This window comes from Eleutherodactylus coqui, chromosome 4 (assembly GCF_035609145.1).
Source record: "Eleutherodactylus coqui strain aEleCoq1 chromosome 4, aEleCoq1.hap1, whole genome shotgun sequence".
Taxonomy (NCBI): Eukaryota; Metazoa; Chordata; class Amphibia; order Anura; family Eleutherodactylidae; genus Eleutherodactylus; species Eleutherodactylus coqui.
The window spans coordinates 210,148,356-210,170,886 of NC_089840.1; the positions used below are offsets into that span (position 1 = coordinate 210,148,356).

General features: G+C 43.1%; 1 protein-coding gene across 3 annotated transcripts in view; it reads left to right on the forward strand.

Annotated features, from left to right (window-relative positions):
• Nucleotides 1–22,531, forward strand: part of HERC4 (HECT and RLD domain containing E3 ubiquitin protein ligase 4) — a 62,634-nt gene that overhangs the window by 5,285 nt on the left and 34,818 nt on the right. For all 3 annotated transcript variants that reach the window (XR_010792608.1, XM_066600683.1, XM_066600684.1), the window contains exons 2-10: nt 6,211–6,515; nt 7,763–7,922; nt 8,897–8,973; nt 10,310–10,531; nt 10,680–10,771; nt 16,054–16,184; nt 20,989–21,149; nt 21,232–21,308; nt 22,034–22,158. Coding sequence is in view for 2 of the 3 variants with exons in the window: in XM_066600683.1 (XP_066456780.1) it covers nt 6,290–6,515; nt 7,763–7,922; nt 8,897–8,973; nt 10,310–10,531; nt 10,680–10,771; nt 16,054–16,184; nt 20,989–21,149; nt 21,232–21,308; nt 22,034–22,158 (1,271 nt within the window). In the remaining variant the exon portion in view is untranslated. The remainder of the gene's footprint in view (nt 1–6,210; nt 6,516–7,762; nt 7,923–8,896; nt 8,974–10,309; nt 10,532–10,679; nt 10,772–16,053; nt 16,185–20,988; nt 21,150–21,231; nt 21,309–22,033; nt 22,159–22,531) is intronic.

Here is a 22,531-nt window from a genome sequence, read left to right on the forward strand (position 1 = left end):
GGTATTAGTGTATCTTGACGCCACCAGAAGCTAAGGGTTTGACAGGAAAACCGCCCCTGTTACACCCCCGGCTCCCGATTGGCTGTCTTGATGTAGGTCTTAGCAGCAGCCTGTTTATTGCATTTTGGCTGGGGTGGGATTCCTGTAGCTGGGGAGCATAGGCTATTTAGCCCCCGGTGTTACCAAATTGCTTGCCTCATTAAACTGCGTCCCCCTTACCGCTGTTCCCCGCTGGCTGCTCCTGCACGCTCACCGCAGCCATGTGCCACAGAGCTCTGGGGCTACCAGTCTGGCCACCCGCCGCTCTGCAGTGTTGACTGTTTCTGCATGGCCACAAATTGCTGAGCTTAGGAGACTTTCCCCGCCACGCTGCCGCGTACCCGTCCTGGCCGGCCAGTGATTCCATCTCAGCGGTGCAGTACCACAACTCCCCACCCCCGCTTCTCAACTCATTGGCCCCAAAATTAGCTGTCAGCTCCAGGGGATAGAGCCGGAGAGGCCTCAAAGTTCCCACTGCTGCTGGGAGGCCGACGTTGCGGCCCAGGATGGGGGAGACAGGTGGAGAAGGCCACTGGTTGTTCTGTGCTCCTGAGCATGGGGAAAGAGAGCCGGAAACCGCTGTGCTTCTGCTGGGAGGACCTGTAAGGCCAAGAACGGATGAGAGCCAATCAGAAACAGGGTGCATCAGCCCCCTGTCAAACTGCTTGTATCTTGACTCGACCACTACTTCTGGTGGCGTCAAGATACACATACTATTGATGACCTACTCTTAGGGTAGGTGATCAATTGTTGATCAGCTACGGTCCGCTTCTCAGTACCCTGGCTGATCAGCTAATAAAGCGCTTGCAATACACAGGGGTCAGAACGGAAGCAGTTCGCTCCGTCCTGTCTAGTGGTGGGCGCTTGTAATTGCAGGTGCAGCTGTTATTGTTTTTGTTTTTTATAATTGATCTTTAGTTCAATCAGTTTTTATTAAACTTTTATATCTTCATAATTAACAGATTAACTGATCATAATTAACAATATTAAAACAAACAAACTACAGGGAGCCTACCACTGAGGCATCCCAGAAATAGGGGATTGTAGGGGCTTGGGGCAAGAGAAAGGGGGAAAAAAAGGGGGGAGGGGGGGAGAAGGACCCCTGTGTGTTGCAACATTGAGAGCAGTAGCTGATCGATTTGGGGTTCCAAGCAGTGGAGCCAAGCCAATCAACTCTTAATGATCCCTCCTGAGGATAAGGTCATCAGTAGTTCTGTATTTGCAGGAAAACCCCCTTTAAACAGGCCAGTACAGTAGGATGACAGATCTTCTTATTATAGGGCATTTGTCATTACTTGATCCTGCCCTCTCTGAGCTCATAAGGTACAGACAGACACTATGATTAGTTTTGTGCTTGTAATGTTATTTCCCAGAAATTCCATCCTATCAGTAGCACTGCACCCGTCGTACTGGGGGGAGGTAGTCCTCGGGATTCATGAGCTCTGGGGGATTCCTGCTTACCCCAGACTCCAGTTACTGATTGACAGCTGCCTTCCTAGAAAGGGGGTGAAGAGGGAAACGGTTGGCAATCAGTGACTTCCGATTTGTTGTACACTGAGGGATATGTTGGTGCTATAAAGGAATATTATTATTAGGGGTATTAACCTCCTCCTCTTGCTGCGTGCGGATGGACCACAGTTTGTGAATATTTACTCCCATTGCAATGTGTGCACTGCTACTGATAAGTAGTTTGCAATTTCTGAAGGTCACCGACAACCATAATTTTTGATAAGTCCTATCTCAGAAACTATTGGGCGTAGGAAGATGCACAGGGTGTCATTCTCATCGTAATAATATGTTAAACTGGAGCAAAAATGTCAATATCATGCACCCAGGCTTTAGACGACAGAAAATAGGAAAATAATGTTTCATACTGATGTCATCGACTTGTCCCAACTAGTGCTATAAGGTAGAAAGGGGATTATTATTTTTTTATAATAGTATTATAGTTTGCAATAATACAGGGTATGGGAAGGGCCAATGGGAGAGCTCTATATAGTTCTCCAGTACGCAGTAATTATATATAGTTTTTTTCGCTGTATAAGACGCACCTAGGTTTTAGAGGAGGAAAATAGAAAAACATTTATTTTGAACTAACCCAGGCACTTTAGGTGACAGTGCAGGGGATAATACAGGAACTCCTTTCCTTTCTCCTCCACACCAGGAGCAGCGGAGCTCTGTAACAGCAGCGTAGTACGGTGGGAAGAGGGGAATAAGCTGATTGGTTGAAGCGGGGGAGCAGCAGCAGTTCACACCAGTGCTCGCCATGAGTCAGTGGTACATGGCAGTGCTCTCCTCCCATGCTGTGGAGTGAACTCAGCCATCAGCTGCGTGATGAAGATGTGCAATCCTTATCACACAGCTGCTGTCCGGGTTCGAATTTGATTTAAAGCAATGCTGCCATCCAATAGGTGGCGCTGCAGAGGTATTGTTCCACCTTCTTTATTTGCTTTATAAGACGCACTGACTTACCAAACAGATCAGTTGTTCGCTGGACAATGGCACTGGTGCACTGGGCTGAATTCTGCCGGAAGCAGACAGCTCCTTTCTCATTGCAGTGGCCAGGCTTGGTATTATAGGCATTGAAGTGAATGAGAACATTGCTTGTAATACCAACCTTTGCCACTGCAGTGGGAACAGAGCTATCTGCTTCCTGCAGAAGATCACTGACCTAACAAACAGCTGATCAGCAGGGATCCCAGGCAGCAGAATCCCCCAAATCTACTATTAATGACCTATCCTAACGACAGGCAATCAATGGCGTACAACTGGATAACGTCTAGCTACAGCATTTTTTGTCTCCAGAAACGCTGGAAAACAGTGTGTATGAATCCTTCCTTGAAGGTGTATTCCCATCTAAGGGCAGGCTCACGCGATCATAACCTCACCGCTTGTTACCTGCTCGATGGAGTCAATGAAAATACATTGCTTTCTATTGACCCATTCATGTGCAGTGCAGAATCGTTGCCCTATGCAGCAATAGACTGCTCACAGATCGGTACAATGCTGCGTTATACGCTCGTGTGAGCCTGGCCTTAGCCAGACATGCTTGAGATAGGAGTCACAGTGTGTCTGAGGGGGTCACTGATGGCCTGGAATATGGGAACGTCAGAACTGGCTGTTCTCTGCTTAAAAGTCAGTGGAAGTTACAGAAACTGCTAGAACATCCAGTTTGGTTGTTTCTATCAGCTCGATCATCGGGGGCTTCGGTGTCAGGTCGGGAGATTCTTGTTCTGGAGATAGGTGGGACCTCCATTATCAGACATTTATGCCATGAGATGTGGGAGATTGTTAGATTTGGGAAGTTACAGTAAATGTTAGCAACAGAATAGTTTATTTTAAAAATGATCTCTCCTGGTTATTACGTAACATCTGCTTGTGCTCCTTGCCACAGTCGTGTACTTTGACTGTCATGTGCCGCTGCATTTACTTGACTTTTCTACCACATCCGGCTTTGTTTGTTGCGATTTGTTTCTACGTGAAGTTAAATATTTTTCCCTCTAGATGGCATGGAACGCTCTAGTAGAATAGTGTTTGCCAATGACTCTGCTTTTTGTAATTCCACGGTTGTTTAATTCTGTATTATAAATGGCGCAGTGTTCAGAAAGAGTCGTGCGTGCCGTGTCAGGGGCTTTCACACTTTTTGTTTTTTCTTGTAGCGCTGCTTTCATCTCAGGTTTCCATTTTTCATGTAGAAAACTGCATAGAGATAGAAATCCGGGTTTAATATGTGAGTTGGGGACCTCTTTGTTTTCTGTTTCACATGGTTTCTGTCCCTGTCAGTCTATTTAGTTGTATAGAGAAGAATTGCCTCTGGGATCGTCTGTTTAGTTCAGATGTGGATAATCGATTTTGAAATTAATGGGGTATTCCTGTTACACAAAGTTGCTATCAAATGTTATTAAAGTTTGCAATATGGTTCTGCTTTGGATTTTTTGTCTGTCGCTCTATAAACCATCACCTTCTCCTGGCACTTTAGAAGTGTTTATTCCCAGGTTGCCCTGGATACGTCCTGTAGGCATTCCTGCACTACAGGTCGGGCATGCTCAGTAGGAACGACTTTTTTTTCTCTTTGGCTCTCAGGACTTGATTATTGTTCAACGACAGGGTAGCTCTTAGCGGACACATGCACAGAAAAGAAATATAGAGCGGCAAATTGCGGGAAGTGTAGTTTCAAGCTCCGTATCGGCAGGGATTCGGTGGCCCTCTTGGAAAATAGTAAGAGGAGAAACATCAAAAGTGAAGGACAGGATAAGAAGGTAATGGCTACCAGATTTATACCTGTAACCAGCTGTGCGTAAACATGGCGCCAACAACTTTCATATCTGGAATGGTTTAAAAATGTGCTTCACAAATGGAATACCACTTTAGCTTCCCGCATTATGGAACCGGTAACCACCTTGGAGCTGGTGATACCAGAGGCAACTAGGGAGTGATCAACTGCAAAGCAGTCCGAAGATTGTGGTTTTATATTGGTTATTGCCTATTTACGCTGTAAAATTGATGTTAGTTATTCCCATGTTGTATGTAAATAAAGCCCGGACCGTCTCTGCTGCCTACAGTGCGCTCCAACCCCCACCAAGGGACGTGGATGATGTCTCCTATGTCATCCACAGTCCTGTCCAAACCTGCCGTGCCATGAACTGGCGCATGTGCAGAAGAGCCAGTCGATTCTGCCCACAATGGGACTAATTGATCTGCGCCTGTGCCGTTCTATGCTGATTTGGGCAGGACCGTGAATTGGACAGAATGGCCTGGGATTGGAGCGCACTCTCTGAATTTAAATTACAGTGGACTCTCCGGGCTTAATCTATATACACTGCAGGAATAATTACACATCAGTTCTACAAGTTCTGAGGGCATTAGCTGCTATAACTCCTCCACCTTTTGGACTACTCTGTAATTGATTATTCCCTGGTTGGCATTGGTGTCACCATGTTGGCAGCAGGTTCCCTTTAAGACTTAAATCTGTCATACTATGTCTTACTTTAGGGACCGGCTTTCCCGCGGGTGTATCCAGCTTCTTCTTTATTGTGTGTATGCATTCATCCTTAATTGTAGTTCTTGCTTAGTCTCCCAAATACAAATATCTGGATGTAACATCTCTTAAAGAGAACCTGTCATCACCATTAAACTGTTTTATGGTGCTCAAAGGGGAGAGAACAGTAAGTCCAAAGAGCTTTTCACACTCATCGGGTGCTCCATCCTAGCACTATGTCCCTGCGAAGTTGGTTTGTGCAAATGGCATGACTCTCTTCAGATGGTACGCATCCCCATTCATTTCTATAGGAGAATGCATGCCCAAAGCCATCTGAAAAGAGTCGTGTACGTGCGTCAACATCGCGGGGGCAGAGCACTGGAATTGGCGACTTGGTAAAACTGAAACACTGCTCCTTGGAGTCCCCGTTCCTTCACCTTTTTGAGCCCCATAATGTAGTTAAAGGGAACCTTGTCTTATTCAAGAGTATGTACCAATACATAAATGGCTTAGGATAGACAACAAGTGGTGGATTTCTTCAGAAAGACTCAGCTAGGACTTCAGTGATAATGTGCATTGCTATTGTATCCTCATATCGTACGTCGTCCTTCCTCATTGCCAGTGCAGAGCTCTGGACTCATTAGTTAATTGCAGCTAAGACAAGACAAGTTTCATGCAACGACTTGCTAAGATGATTGTGCACATGGTGTCCCTAAGTGTCCATATGACTCCTTTATGGAGCACCATATCCTACCTTGGAGTGCTTCTACTAAAAAAGTGTCTGCAATGATTTGGGGTGATGCATGTATCCAATTGTTTTCTCTAAAAAATATCTCTATATATCTTGGAGGCCTGTAAAGGTGCAGTATGGGCTCGTAGAACCCTATGGCAACCAGATTACTAATCCTTTATATGGTTGTGTGCATGGAGTGATGCATATCTGTATTTGGATGCTTTGTACCAGCACACATTTATGTCACGTTCTAAAAACTTATTGGATTAAGCTCTGACTAGAAGAGCTGTCATGCAAGTAACGCTTCCCAGAGACGGCACTACTTGGCAGCTGGCTGCTCCGTCCATTTCCTTGGAATTCTAGCCAGACGTCTTGTTAGTTATATTCCTTTTGCTTTTGTCTATCAGAACGTCATTCTGCTGTTTCAATTGATTTTTGATATTTCATTCAATTCTTGCAGCCCTCCAATGTCCTACCGCTGAAAGAGCCTCATCAGTCTGCAATCCTGGAATATCTGTGATATATGAACCCCTGCAAACATGTTGTGCTGGGGAAACGCTTCCTTTGGACAGCTGGGACTAGGTGGAATTGATGAAGAAATAGTGGTGGAGCCCAGAAGATGTCACTTCTTCTTCAACAAAGTAGTTCGGGATGTTGGCTGTGGAAGCAGGCATACTGTTTTTGTACTGGATGATGGGACCGTCTATACGTGTGGGTGTAATGACTTAGGACAACTAGGTCATGACAAAGGCAGAAAAAAGCCAGGTAAGGTCTGTATGACTGTACAGTTTATTTAGAGTTTTATACCTGCGCTGGGGATTCCGCTTTCCTGCTCCTGTGCCAAAATCCGCATCAGAATTCATGTTACCTTTACATCTCATTGTACTTGGTGTAGCATAGCTCCTGAGGTATAGAAATGGCATAGCTCGCTGTGCTGTGGTTAGCCTGGCTTCCGTTGACTTCTGTGGGAGTTACAGAAGCCGTGTAGTGAAGCCTGCTTGGCCGGTTGGGGCAGTGAGGGCCAGAACTAGAGATAGAGGTGGGACCTGCAACTATCAGATTGTCATGGCATATCCAGAAAATGGGCCCTGAAAGTGTCAGATGGGAAAATACACCTTTTAAGGTACACGCACGACTTCTGTAGGACAACCTCCATTATGCATTCAAAGATCTCCTTTCTGAAAGTAAAATGACCTCCTGCTTTCTAGCGAATTGTAAGGCTGGCTTCACACAGGGCGGAAATTCCATCTGGAATCTCGCTGCAGCAAATCCGCCTGCGGACGCTAATCTCGGGGTTGGCCAGCCACATAGACAAGATTTGTCGCAAATGTCGTTTACATGAGACGGCCAATCCGTCGCGGCAAAGCTGACGCTTAAGCGCAAATTCCCCGGCCACAGCATGTCTATTTTTTATTTTTTTCTGTTACGGCCGCGCTACTCTCTATGGGAACGCCGGCCGCAATGGAAGAGCATGCAGCCGCTAGGTGCCGCGGTTTTTGAAGCTGCGCTTTCCTGGTGGAAATCTTGTGTTTTTTCGCTGCGGCAAAGCCACAAGATTTCCGGACGGATTCCTCCCTGTGAGAACCCAGCCTAAAGGGCTTAGCACGTGGTTTCAACTAATGAGAAGTGCAGAAGTGAAAGTTCACTTTTATAGGAGTATTCCAGTTATATGATGAATTTTTTAAATCCCCCCCCCCCCCCTCCCCCATTTGTATCGGAAAGCCTTCCCGATGTCTGTCACCACCTCATGTGTAAGACGTACCTTACTTTACAGTCCATGCGGTTCTGTTCTGTTCCTTACGTCTACTATAGAAGTACATTAGGGGACTCGAACAAGATTACATTAGGAAGTTTTATATTTTTTTTAAATAGTAGCACCTTTAATCCTAATCACGGTAATTGGAATACTCCTTTATATATGCCAAGTGTGCTCACAAAATCTGATTTATGACTGTATTCCTAATCCAGATTGAGATCCCTGAGTATAAATAATGTTGTCCCTTTTTTCCCAGAGCAAGTTGGAGCCCTTGATGCTCAGAATATCGTTGCAGTCTCGTGCGGGGAAGCGCACACACTTGCACTAAATGACAAAGGTCAAATGTTTTCTTGGGGGCTGGCTAAGAATGGACAGCTAGGTCTTTCAATAATAGAAGAATATGTCAGAGTACCAAGGTAATGGCCTCCAGCGTAATTATTGCACACGTATTATGGACAGCTTTATAGTCTTCGAACATGTAGCTAATTCACCCAATAAGGTCGCTTTCAGGAAAGCATATTTTAAATCCAGATTTGACCTGTTTGGTGGATTTTGATGTGGAACTAATGCAAATTTATGAATCTATTTGCACAGTTTTACTTTTTACTGTCATGTTTGTTTGTCAGGGGTTCCACTTTCCTGCTCTGTTCAAAAAACAGGAAAGGGAAATCCCATGGCCGAATCGCTACGTCTTAGTATGAAACTGAAGACCGCCGAACGGACTCCATTGACTATAATGGGGTCCGTTCGGCTTCCACTCAGCTGCCCGGCTTTTAGCCGAAAAAAAATATTTTCTTCCGGTATTTTGTGCTGATCTGCGATGGAACCGCTGAGCAGAGGTCACAATGCAGATGTGAAGCCACCCTTTCTTCTGTTTTTGAATAAAAAAAACCTCAGTTATAGTCTATGGAAAGTGATTTAAAATCCTTATTTGCATACATTATTATTTTCAATTAACCAGCCATTCATTGAATGGCTGTAATTGGTTAATTGAGCGCCAGCCTTCATTGGCTGATGCGGCTCTCAAATACCCAATTAGAGCATTAGCTTGCTGGAGGCGGGGTATTCAAGCCTTGCTACCGGGAAGTACTGCTCTGTCAGCGTGCAGGAGGACACGGAAGCCTGCAGCAGCGCCTCAGCCCAGCGTGAGGGCCGCGAACACCAGCTGCTAGGTGAGTATAGCCTTTTTTTTAACATGTAGTGTAGTTAGAGCTTATTTTTGGGGAAACACAGTACTTGGTGAGACACTAGTGAATGTCTGATATTTAGCTTCTACACAAATATATGTACTTTGAAATGTATCTGACACATAATTACTTGGCAGTCTATAGACCTTATACATAGTGTTTTCTTTGTTACTGTAAACATATTTTTTTCTTTGCTTCCCCAGGAATATAAAGAGTTTATCTGCTGTGCAGATTGTGCAGGTAGCCTGTGGTCATATGCACTCTGTCTCGCTCTCCAGAGGTAATGAGTCAATAGTAGTACTACTAGTTTATTGTGCACTTAAAACTTGTCAGCTTAGCAAGGTTTCTTGTGGCTCACATTAAATTTTACCCTCCAGAGGGAACACAACTTTCCGTTGAAACCACCACACACCCCTCTAATTGTCTATTACTCTGGGCTACTTTTATGTATATTGTACTTCTTTTTCTGCAGTTCATCCACCTCTTTGCTTCTGAACAAAAAGCATGTTGAATCTTACATTTCACCTTTCTCTATATCTGTGCTATATTATTAAGCCCATGATGCCTTAGCACAACATTACACGGAGAGCTAGAACCAGTGCCAAGTCTGCCTGCTGGGAGGACCATGTAATCCTCCCCTCCATATTATTCTAAATAAGATGAGATTCTGAATGGTTGTCATCTTTATTATAACTGTATGACAGAGAGCTGTCTAATCATCAGAAGTGACTACGATAAGAGCCCATAAAGAGCATTATGGAATGCTCCACAGATAATGCTGGGGCCTGTATGAGTGACACATAGTTCCGTGCATGGATTATATATCTTTTTGTAACTGGACATCCCAGCCTGTGCTGAGATCTGTATAGAAACTAAAAATGTGATCAAAGTGGTCCTATTCAATACAAGCAGCCTCACTATACTGCTTTTATTGACTCTAATGCCAACTGTGACTACTTGATCTAGAAGGCGAATCGCCCAGTGGTTGACGCATTACACGGCACCTAATGAAATCTATAGACTATCTGACATTGGAAATTATAGATCTTCATGTGCCATACACTCTGGATCCCCATTACCACAGTATAAGCTAATAGACTGTGAAGGGCTGTTCCTAAACAGGGTAGTCTTTTAAATGTTATTATTGAAAACTATGTAGCCATTAACTTGTTAAAGGAGTTGCCTGGGACTTTTACCGTTGATGATGAATCCTTGGGAAAGGCTATCAATAGTTGATCGGCTGGGCCCACTATCAGAATAGACATTGATGAAATCAGCTAGTGCTGTCTGTATTGCAGCAGCTTGGTTAAGTACTGCACTCACGGCTTCCATTGAATGCATGGGGAGCTGTGCCTCTAGTACCAAACCAGGCCATTGCAGTGTTGACAGCGCTATCTGCTTCCAGTGCTGTCTGCGCTGACAGTGGGCCTGGCTATCAGCTGATCAATGGGAAATCCCATGTGGCGCTGGTTTACTATTGATGACCTATCCTGAGTATACATAACCAATACTAAAAGTCCCGGACAACTACTTTAACTTTGCAGTTATGTTAAAAGAAAACAAAAGCATCTGAAACACTGTGTATTTCCTTGTATCATTTCTGTTTTATTCCACAGACAGTAACATTTTTGTTTGGGGAGACAACAGATTTGGCCAACTTGGATTGGGCTGTGAAAGTAAAAAAGAGACAACACCCAGACACTTAAAGTCTTTATCTGGTATCCCCTTTCATCAGATTGCTGCTGGGGGAGCACATAGTTTTGCTCTAACACCATCAGGAGCAGTTTTCGGATGGGGAAGGAATAAATTCGGACAGCTTGGTCTCAATGATGAATTGGGTAAGAATGATTTTATGCATACTTGGGGCTGATCAAAAAATGACTGTAGAAAAGCTTAGTTTATTTTGGGGATTATATAAAACTGTATATTATTTCTAATATACAGTCAGTTTTTTGGTCAATCACACGTTAATTTTTCTACCTACAGACAGATTTTGTCCGTGTCTTCTCAAATCTTTGCGTAGTCAGAAAATTGTACATATCTGCTGTGGTGAAGATCATACTGCTGCACTAACAAAGGTAAAGAAACTTGTACAAGTGAAGAATCGCTAAGGATAGGTTATCAGAATCAGAGTGTTGGAAAACACCTTTAACCCCGAAAATTTTCCAGGACGAGCTCCACTGCTCATAGCGATATAGCCCGAAAAATTTGTGGGCTATGTTTCACTATAAGACCTGCAGAGCACAATGCCATAAGCTGTGGCATTGTGCTCTGCTTGCACAGACCCACACAAAACAGTGCAGTTCTTTGAAAAAAGAAGCAGGAATATATTGCCGATCTGCCAGCAACTTCCCGCTTCCATTTTCAAACTCCTGCATTGCTTTGGTTACAAGTTGCCATGGAGACCGTCGGCTTGTCAGAAGCCAGCCGATGGTCTCCGTGGCAGGGAGAGCTGGTGCTTGGCTGTCAGAGGATAGCCAGGCACCAACTCTTACACAGCAGAGAATGGAGAAAACCTCTGATCTCTGCTGTGTTAACCCTTTACATGCTGCGGTCTGTGAGACCGCAACATGTGAAGGGCTGACAGAGGGAGGGGGGGTTCCCTCTGTCTGAGGATAGCTGGGCACTAGCTCTTACACAGCAGAGAATGGAGAAAACCTCTGATCTCTGCTGTTTAACCCTGTATATGCCACGGTCTATGCGACCACAGCATGTAAAGGGCTGAGGCTATCGGACCCCTGCAATGTAATCATGATGGGTCTCTGTGAAAGTCCCCTAAGGAGACAAAAAATGTAAAAAAAAAAATTTAAAAAAAATGAAAAAAAGTAAAAAAATAAAAACACTTCTTTTTTCCTTTTACTTTGTAAAAAATTAAAAACAAAATTACACACGTGGTATCCCTGTGTCGTAATGACCCAGAGAAGGAAGTTAGTATGTTATTTAACCCCTTAATGATGCACCCCCCCCCCCCTTTTTTTTTTTTACCCCTTTTCTTTTTTTCCTTTTAAAAAATTCTAAGTGGAGAGAAATGGAAAAAAAACGGCATGATAACTTTATTCTATGGGTCAGTATGATTACTACGATACCAAACTTGTATATTTTTTTTTTTTTTTGCTCTAGTACGTGTACTTTTTTTTAAAGACATTTAATTTTTAAAAATTATTTTCTTCTGCGCGCAATAACTTTTTTTATTTCTCCGTAGACGTAGTTGTGCGGGGGCTCATTTTTTGCGGGATGTCTTGTAGTTTACATTAGTACTAATTCGGAATACATACGACTTTTTGATCGCTTTTCATTGATTTTTTTTTTTTTCTTTTCTGGGAGACAGGGTGACTGAACGTGCATTTCTGGCGTTCTTTATTTTTATTTTTTTCAGACTACGTTCACCGTGCAGAGTAAATTATGCACTACTTTGATAGATCGAACTTTTATGGATGTGGCGATACCAAATGTATATTTTTCTTTTATGATTTAGAATTTTTTATTATAGATATGGCAAAAGGAGGGTGATTTAAACTTAACTTTTTTTTTTTTGTTTAACTATGAAAAAGTCACGAAAAAGAAAAAAACTATTACAATTGGGTATTGGTATAATCATACTGGTCTGTAGAATTACTTTAATACATTATTTATACTGCTCAGAGAATGCAGTGAAAATTACAGATTTTGTTAATCTTGCTACCAGAAAAAATCAATCAAAATTTTACGTGTTCCTGAAAATTTGATAAATGAATACTAGAGTTCATCCTGCAAAAAACAAGGCTTTCTAGGGCTCTGGCAATGGAAAAATAACATTAAAATACGACTCTTGGAATGTGGCGACACAAAAGCAAACCTTTAAGAAAAAAAATGTTTTAAAATGTACAAAAATGGCAAAACAAAAAAACTGTATAAGCTTGGTATCGCTGGAATCGTGTTGACTCAGAGAATAATGTTATCACACTATTTATTCTGCATGCTGAACGCTGTAAAAATGAAATCCAGAAAACAAATTTTCCCCAATCTCCCTACAATTTTTTTTACAAAAGTTATGCAATACACTATATATACCCAAAATGATGACATCAAAAACACAAGTTGTCCCGCAAAAAACAAGCCCTCATATGGCTGTGTCAATGGAAAAATGAAAAAGTTATGGCTGTTGGAGCGCGACTGGAAATTAAATGATTGGTCCATTTAAAAAACCTGCCCTGGTGAGTCTGACAGGCTGGTAAGAAACCCGCCACTCAAGGGGTTAATGTATGAGTCGTCCTGTATGAAGTTGTGTGCTTGACTTATTTATGCCATTGGTTACATTTATAGGGATACTTATAATACTATGATACTACAAGCTACAGCAGCTAACACGTACTTGGTAGTTAGTCTAACTGAACTATAAGCACCATCTTTATAATTTTGCTCAAATTTTGATATTGGGCTATACGTATGGCCTTGCAGTGCAATTGGCACTGAGCCTAGAAATGAATGACTAAAGGTCTTAGACAGTTTCTGGTCCCCTGTTGCAGACTGAGCACTGGTGGGTAAGCTCTGTGTCCAGCCAACTTCCCAGAGTCTTGTGCATGACTTTCTTATTTCTGTGTATAAAACAGAAAAAACACACCTGCGCTCAGAAGCCTATACCGAATGCTGGAAGTGGGAATAAAAAAACTTTGTAGTCTAAAAACCCCACTTCCTTCGCTAGTGAGGAGCTGGATATTTCCAGCACTGCTCCTAAATCCAGATTATCTACTGTTAGCGCAGTGGAGCTCTACATGTATATTCTTGTGCTCCGAATTCAAAAAGGGTTACTTTTTGAGCTGCTCGAAGAATCCTAGGCCGTTCACACAGCATTTTGTGTAATCAACCGATTCTCTCTTTATTAGGAAAAAAAATGAAATATTTTATATGGTTTTTAGACAAAGACACTGAAAACAAGGCAAAAGTGTGACTTCTTACTAATAAATATGCATAGCTTATTACAGCTGGTTATTCAAACTTCTCACAAGCAGTGACATCAATCTATAGGCAGATCCAAACAGAACTTTTCTTGGGTCATGCGCAGTTTGTTATATTAACGATTTCTAGGCTTGCTAATTAGTTAATGTACAAGTTAATTCTATTTCCAGTCCTGTTATCTATCTTCTTTGGATTATGGGTCATTTACACGGGATGATTATCGCTCAAAATTTCAAACTAATTTGAGCGATAATCGTGGAGTGTAAATGCACAAAAATCACTTTTTGTTCACAGATTTTTAAAGCTGACTGAAAGTCAGCTTAAAATCTGTCGCTGGTTTTTAGGCTTGTTGTTCTGTATAAAGGCTCTCCAGTCTGCACTTTGCATAGAAGGTGAAGCTCTGAGCGAGAAGCGCGCGATCCAGCAGTGAAGTCTGTCAGTGTAAGCGCACTGCACGAGTGCTGACGACCTTAGCGGTAACATCAGCGCTAGTGTAGTTGCTTACCCAACTGTTGTTTAGCAATCATTATATACACACAGAAAGTTACATAAATAGGAAAAAACATCCCCTGTTTCGCCATACTAGCCAATTAGGCAGGTATCCACTTCTAGCTCTTATCACTTTGTTTCCTCCCTGCTTCTTTCCAAGGGAGCTGCAAGTAGTTCCCATCTAGTTATACATAAAAAATTGCTCTTTTCAGGCTTCAGTGAGGTGACCTTGTACTCCTCCAGTTGCTTTATACTTGAGCTAAGCCACCTGCATACACAGATTAGCAGAGAAACTACTAAAAAGCCATACTTTTTGATAGAACAAAAGCAAGATGGTGTATGAGAGAACATTACGGCTTCTCACACTACACTCCGATAGATCTGTGTCACCAAAGTGTGCAGTTCAAATGGGTTATTGCAGAGCTTTAGGACAAACTGGGCAAAGCGTTTCGGAAGCCCATCCCCTCTCGTAAACACTGCTAGCATTTGCTCCTGAGCGCAGGAGTTATATATTGTGTTTTTCTGTTTTATTTACTGCATGTAACAAAGGCCAATCGGTCATGTGGGTTTCCCCGACTCCCTCCTGATTGGGTTTCCTTTTGTGACAGGAGTCAAGGCATACAAGGATCTTTTGGTGTTGTGGCGAGCCCCCTCCATAGGGCTGTTGCCTAAACACCTGGTGAGTGTCCTCTGCAAACTAAAAGTCACTCTAATCGCATTGGACCGGGCTGCTTTTTTTTCTTATTTTTAACTATTACCATTCTTGAAACTCTTTTGAACACGTTCAGATGTGGCAAAGTTGCTGCAGCAATTTATAGCACAATGCAGGTGCATGTCATACCATGCATAAAGTCAGTTCTGCTTCACAATCCTCTTGTAGCATGCAGATTTTGCAGCCGATTCTTGACAAAATCCATAGCAGAAAATATCTGCCACATGGGGTCCTAGCCTTTAGGAATCAAACCATTTTCATGAATACTTACTGCCAAGTGTGCTTTTGGTGTTTCTCCATGCCCTGGATAAGATAAAGTGCAAGATCGCAAGTAAAATTAGATTACCTCCCTCTGCTCTGCATGTAGTAGGATTCCAGAGATACAAAGACACATTTCCTTGTGTGTAAGCATTACTCCCAGCCTGCCATTATTTATTTTCAGCATGTAAAGGCCCATTTAGACGGGACAAGTGTCGGACAAATGATGCCCGACACTCGTCCCCGCACATACTAGCTCTCATGCTGCTGCACGGAAGCTAGTATCACTAGCTCACAGCGGGGCGGCTGCAGGAGATTTCACTCCTCGCTCTACCCTGCCCCTCTCCATTGACATAACACAGCGGCTGTTCAGTACTCAATGGCTGCTATTTACATTGAGTGATCAGCAATCTGCTCATTGTCCATCAATTATGCAGCATAAACGATGGACGATAAGCTGATTGCTTACCGTTAAGTACTGAACGGCCGCTGTGTTAAGTCAATGGAGAGGGGCGGGGGAGCGTGAGGAGTGAAATCTCCTGCAGCCGCCCCGCCCCCCTGCTGGCCGCTCTGTGAGCAAGCCAGCGATACTAGCTCCCGTGCAGGAGCACGGGAGCGCAGAGAAAAAGGGATGAGTGTCAGGCATCGTTTGCCCGACATTCGTCCCGTGTAAATGGGCCTTAAGTTAGGGTGGGAGTTCATAAGTTAAGTGACCACTTTTAATATATTTCTCACAGAGTCATTGCAATGTGAGACAGAACACTATCACAAGCGAGGATGAGAATAAGGGAGTTTTCTCACACGGAGGAACAGGGGTCAGGATTATGGCTGCTGTTATGTTTAACCCTAATTGGTGAAAGTGAAATTCTCCTAGAATTGCTACAGCAAATCTAAAAGTACAATCTAATCCTGTAACATCAGATGGATCCAACTTTTACTTATAATTTTGCTCTCTGGTTTAATTAGGAAGGTGGAGTTTTTACTTTTGGAGCCGGAGGATATGGACAACTTGGTCACAATTCTACAAATCATGAGATCAACCCCAGGAAAGTGTTTGAACTTATGGGAAACATTGTCACACAAATCGCTTGTGGAAGGTAAGTATTTTGAGACAAGAAATTACTTAAATTAGTTTGTTCTACTAACATAAAATTCTGTGTCAGATGTGATAACTGGATTAACTAGCTTTTTTTTTTTGCATGTAGTTGTACACCGTTTTTCTTTTTCTTTTTTACATTCAGTATCTTTTAACCCCTTAACGACGGCCCCATCGGGAAACTACGTCCTCAGTAAGTGGGCTTTAATCCTAGAGGACGTAGTTTTATGCATCCTCTTAGGATTAATGCCCACTTGCCTGAGGACATGACAGCTCCATGCTGTCGGTGCCCGCAGGTAGCCGACAGCATGGAGCTGTCATCCCAGGATGCCCCGGATTGCAAAAAAGTAAATAAAGCAGTGAAAAAAAGTAGTAATTCAGCTTCCCTGATGGATCGGATTCATCACGGCAGCTGAAAATTCTCACCTGGCTTGTCGGCGGTGTCCCCCGGAGATCTGGTCCTCCCGTACCCGCCGCTGGCCTTCTGCACATGCGCGCCAGACGATGACGTCAGGCGCATGTGCAGAAGCTCGTGAGCCCCCGGGAAATTTAAAATCTCCTGGCTCCCGGCTCCTGAAGGTAGCCGGGAACCAGGAGGTGTTACCGGGGGCCGCTGTAAGCGGTCCCCGGGCCTGCAATCGCCGCTATCCATTGGATAGGGGCGATCGCGAAAAAGTTTAAAAAGTAAAAAAAAAAGTAAAGTTTCACCTCCATGAGGGGAGGTGAAAATACTCACCTCTGCCCTCCCCGATGTCCCGGGTGCCCGAATCCTCGTCTGCGCATGTACGCCTGATGTCAATCATCGGGCGCGTGCACAGACGGGCTCGAGCCCCGGGAAATTTTAAATCCCTCTGCTCCTGGCTGCCATGTGTAGCCAGGAGCAGAGGGATTTCACCAGGGATGACAGTGATCATGTAAAGTAAAAAAAAAGTGTAAAAAGTAAAAAAAGTTTTAAAAAGTTAAAAAAAGCTTGCGTTTCATCTCCCCCCACGGATCATATCCGTGAGGGAGGATGAAATGACGTACCTAAGGCCCGTGGATTTATCTGCGGACCTTACCCCAGCTTCTGCGCATGCGCCTGTCGCCAAAATGGCGGACGCATGCACAAAAGCTGTGTTAATTTAAAATCTCCCTGCTCCTGGCTACAAAACTTAGCCGAGAGCCTGGAGATTTCATGGATAATGGCGATCACGTAAAAGTAAAAAAAGGGTGAAGGTTCATCTCCCCTCACCGATGCGATCGGTGAGAGGAGATGAAACTTTTTACCGGAGGCCTCCGTATTTGCACACCGGCGCGATCCTCCTCCGTGAACTTTCCTGGATTCTGCGCATGCGACCGCCGGCAAAACACCGGACACATGCGCAGGAGTCGGGGAGCCCAGGAAAATTTAAAATCTCCTTGTTCCTGCCTGGAGCAGTGACGGGTGGCCTCGTTGAGCGGTCCCCGGTCACGTGATAAAAAGGTAGCGATCTACCTTTGGCCGGTCTCACATGACCGGATAGGAATTACGGATTCCGCATGCGTCTGATCCGCGGTATTACGCAGATCAATCGCATTGGATTACACAATTCCGCTCACATTAGCGGGTCGGAATTGTGTAATCCACTCGCAGAAAAGAGAACGCAGCAGGTTCTATTTTACTCCGGATATCCGCAACATAGAGCCTATTGTACTCCATGGTCGCGGATATACCCGCTGCCCATACACAACTACACTGCATACGGGCTGTGGGTACCCGCGTCATCGCTAAGTGACGGTGCGGGAAATGCAAACAAAAAACAAGTACTGCGCATGACTGCCTGTGTGAGTAGGCAGTTATGCGCAGTACATTATGCGGCCGTACGCAGGGTCATAGCCGGGCTCACAGATGGGATCCGCTGCGGGCCTCCGCAAGCGGATTCCGCCTACGGCTGTGTGAGCACGGCGTTATTCAGATCGCTACCTGTAATACGTAGTTTTATAAGGAGCCCTGGAATAGCTCGCCTTCATGCAGTTCCAGGAGCAGCTTGTTGAGCGCCTCCTGTGTGTGACCGCCACACCTCATCAAGCTTACGGAGACTCACAGAGCGCCACTTTTTACACCCTATCCCTGCCGCTGAGGTCAAGAAATACCCTCAAAAAGCATGAGAGGAGGGGGGGGGGGGTACCGGTTTTATTGCCCCATGTACCCATCTCAACCGGGGGGGGGTCAATTTTTATTCCGTACAAGTGGGCAATGGAGACTGAAATTTATTCCGTTGTACCCTGAAATCCAACAGGTGCTCCTTCTATTATAGGCCTAGCCATGTGTCCTTTAAGTAGATTAGGGCCACAAGGGGTATGGTTCTGAACATGGGACAAACAGGGATATCCATTTTGGGGTAAAAGTCTTCATCCCTATGTGTGCTGTACAAAAAAGACAGTTTTTAAATTGATACAACTGCCAAAAAAAATGAAAATTGTAATTTTTTTCCTACTGCTTTGCTTAGATTTATTCAAAAATTGTAGTGTAAAAATACACAGTACACCCCTAGATAAATTCGTTAGGGGGTCTAGTTTTCAAAATGGGGTCACTTGTTGGGGTTCTCTGTCGTTTTGGCCACTCAAGAACTCTACAAGTGGGCAATGGGGCCTAAAACGCCTTCAAGCAAAATTTATGTTCTGAAAGACACCGACTACTCCTTTAGTTTTGGGCCCCGTTGTGCATCCAGACATAAGATTAGGGCCACAATGGGTATGTCTCTGAACACGGGAGAAACAGGGGTATCCATTTTGGGGTGCAAGGCTTTATTCATGTGTGTGCTGTACAAAAAAAGCTGTTTTTAAAATGACCGAATTGACAAAAAAATGAAAATCACAATTTTGTTCTTTTGCTTTGCTTGAATTCATTCAAAAACTGTGGGGTCAAAATGGGCAGTACACCCCTAGATAAATTTGTTAAGGGGTCTAGTTTTCAAAATGGGGTCACTTGTGGGGGTTCTCTTTGGTTTTGGCCGCTCAAGAGCTCTACAAAAGTGCTATGGGGCCTAAAACGACTTCAAGCTAAATTTATGTTCTGAAAGACACCGACTACTCCTTTCGTTTTGGGCCCCGTTGTGCATCCAGACATAAGATTAGGGCCACAATGGGTATGTCTCTGAACACGGGAGAAACAGGGGTATCCATTTTGGGGTGTAAATCCTCATTTTCATGGGTACTAAAGGAAAAAAATATGTCTTTAAAATGACACATTTGCAAAAATATGAAATTTTATTTTTTCTCCTCTAAATTTAATTAATTCCTGAAAAAAAAACCAGTGGGGTCAAAATACTCACGACACCCCTCAGTGAATACATTAAGGGGTGTAGTTTTTAAAATGGGGTCATTTGAGGGGGTATTTATTATTCTGACACTAATGAGCCTTTGCAAACTTGGCTTGGTGCAGGAAAACAAAGTGCTCCTCAAAATGCTGAAAAGTAATGTTAAATTTGTACGTCATCTAAATGGTTAAAAAAAACACAAGTTTTTCAAACGTGCACCCAGAATAAAGTAAACAGATGGAAATATATATCTTATCAAAAATTTGTACAGTATGTTTGGACATATTTGAGATATTACAGTTGAAAATGTAAAAAAAAATGACAATTTTTTCAAAATTTTCCCAATTTTGGCGCTTTTAATAAATATACACAAATTATATCGGTCTCTTTTTAGAACCAAAATGAAGTACAACATGTGGCGAAAAAACAATGTCAGAATCACTTGGATATGTAAAGCCTTTACGGAGTTATGCTACGTTGAACGACGCATGTCAGATTTCCAAAATTTGGCTCCGTCACTAAGGCGCAAACAGGCTTCGTCACTAAGGGGTTAAAGGCATTGTAGGACTTTAAAGAGCTTGTCCGAGTAAAGAAAAAAAGGCATACTTGCCAATGCTTTTCTCGTCCAGCACCACCAATCCAATCCCGGAAGTGATTGCAGCAGTCATCACCACTCATGCACCAATAGTCAGTAAGACAAGTGATCAGTAAGCAGTTGTGTGATGAGCAGCACGTGACCACTGCAGTCATTTCTGGGATTGGACTAGAGAGGTGGGGCTGGGACGCAATTGGAAAGAGGAGTATGGTTTTTTTTATCTTTGTTTCAGATCATTATCTGTTAAAAAAAAAAATCTTTTAAATTTTGGAAAACCCTTTTAACACTGTATTTGGGTTCTGTGTAAAATGTATTCTGAATACGTTCATATGTATGATGCCTTGGATGTAAACTTTTGATGAAAAGGAGATTTACTATTCCTGCCGTACCAAAATTCCAGTGTTAGTTGCACAAAACATTTAACACGAAGAACTGCAGGCAAATTTATGGCTTTGTGCCCCAAGAAAACAGACTTTTTGGAAAAATGTTTAGAAGAGGACAAATTTTATATTGTAAAATGCAACAGATTTAGGACTAGTGTGTGCCAACTTTGAGACACAAAAAGCTGGTGTGAAATCTATTACCCAGGAGGTGGTATAAAGTAGGAAGTGGAGGCTAACAGATTTGGCACATATCTGGCGTACTTTAAACGGTGTGCGATACTGTGATAGATGTGTGCATCTTTGTACTGCCTTACTTGCCTTACGCTGGCTATGTAATAGACAGCCTTATTAAATCTGCTCCAAAGTCATAAGAAGCTAGAGACGCACAAAATATGCCCACTTTAAATTTGTTTTTTAATGTTACACTTTCCGTTTTCTGGATCAGAACACAGGAGTAATCTGCAGATTTTGCACAGTAGACCCTTTTAAAAGTCCCATGTTTTTGTTCATAGGTGGGTTCATGTTGCATTTCTTTCTATGTGTATCTAGACAGCACACTCTGGCATTTGTTCCGTCGTCTGGTCGGATCTATTCATTTGGACTTGGTGGCAATGGACAGCTAGGAACTGGTTCAACATGTAACAGAAAAAGCCCCTTTACTGTGAAAGGAAACTGGATATCCCACAGTGATTACTCCCAGCATCCTGACAGTAAGTGGTTGTTTTACCTCTTGTGTTTATCAGTTTGATAAATCATGAATGTATTCATTATCATGAATCTATTTCATTCTAGGTATAGATGGCTACTACTGTGTCAAGAAAATTTTCTCTGGTGGAGACCAAAGCTTTGCACATTATTTTCATGTACAGGTAAACAAAAACACCTTGTATAACTGCTCTACTTTCTTTGACCCTTTCCACATATCCCCTCTTTAAAATATAGGGGATGACGTACTGCTCGGTGGGGGTCCAACTGTTAGGACCCCCTTTGATTCCAAGAATGGCCATCTGAACAGTAACCTACTGAATGGAACATCGGTTGCACATGTGCGCTGCTGCTTCACTTGTTTCAGTGGGACTGCCGGAGATTGCTAAACACTTGAACTCAGTCCCATTGACACCATGGGAGCAGCATTGCACACGTTGCCAATTCCGTTCAACTGCTGATGGGTACAATCAAACAAAGTATGATTAGTATTAGTGCCTTAAAGAGTATATCATCAAAATGCCCTCCCAATCACCATCAGCATTTGGTATAGCACTTATTCACGTGGAGTTATACTCTTTTCACTTCCCAGAAAGTTTTCCTTCAAGGAAGATATCTACACATGAGTAAATGCCCGCAGTGGTTTGGGGGAGCTTTACGGCTGGGGCTACATGTAGACTTATATTGCGACTTTCTAATTTTAACTGTTGAGTGACGGCTGTAGTTTACAGGACTGCAGTCCGTTGCATGCGGTATTTCCCTTAACTACAGCTGTAACTTGTTGTTAATGGAAAGTTGTGCTACAGAACAAACCCCAGTGTAGTGCTATAATGTTTCTATGTCTAAAAGCATTTGTGATGTGCTAAACAGTGACGTTTCTAATTTCTAGAACTGCCTCCCACCAGATGACTTCAGAAAGTGTAGCCATTCCAGACATATATGGACCATAAATGAGGAGCTTATTCAAAGATGGCAGAATGTCTCACCGGGAAGACTTCCAGTAGATATAGTAAAGTAAGTGAAGTGTAGAACAAACCATTGATTCAGCCTACACTTACAATGCATAATGAGTACTGCCATTTTTGATTCAGTACTGCAATCATTTAGCGCATTCACACCCAGAAATTATCGCTATTGGTCATTTTTGGTTTTATAAATGTAACGTGTGTCTGTGCTGAGTCAAGCAAGCTGGTAAAAATGCTGAAATGGCAGTACTTGCAACTTAGTACATGCAACTGGGTGTCTGTACCTGTTTGGATGTCTATTTTGTTACTTCAGTTCCAAACAACTGCAGATACTACTGTTCAAGGGGAAAAATGCTAAAAATAATATACTAAAACTGAATCGTTGGAATTTCTGCATCTGGTTGAAGACAATGGAAGCAAGT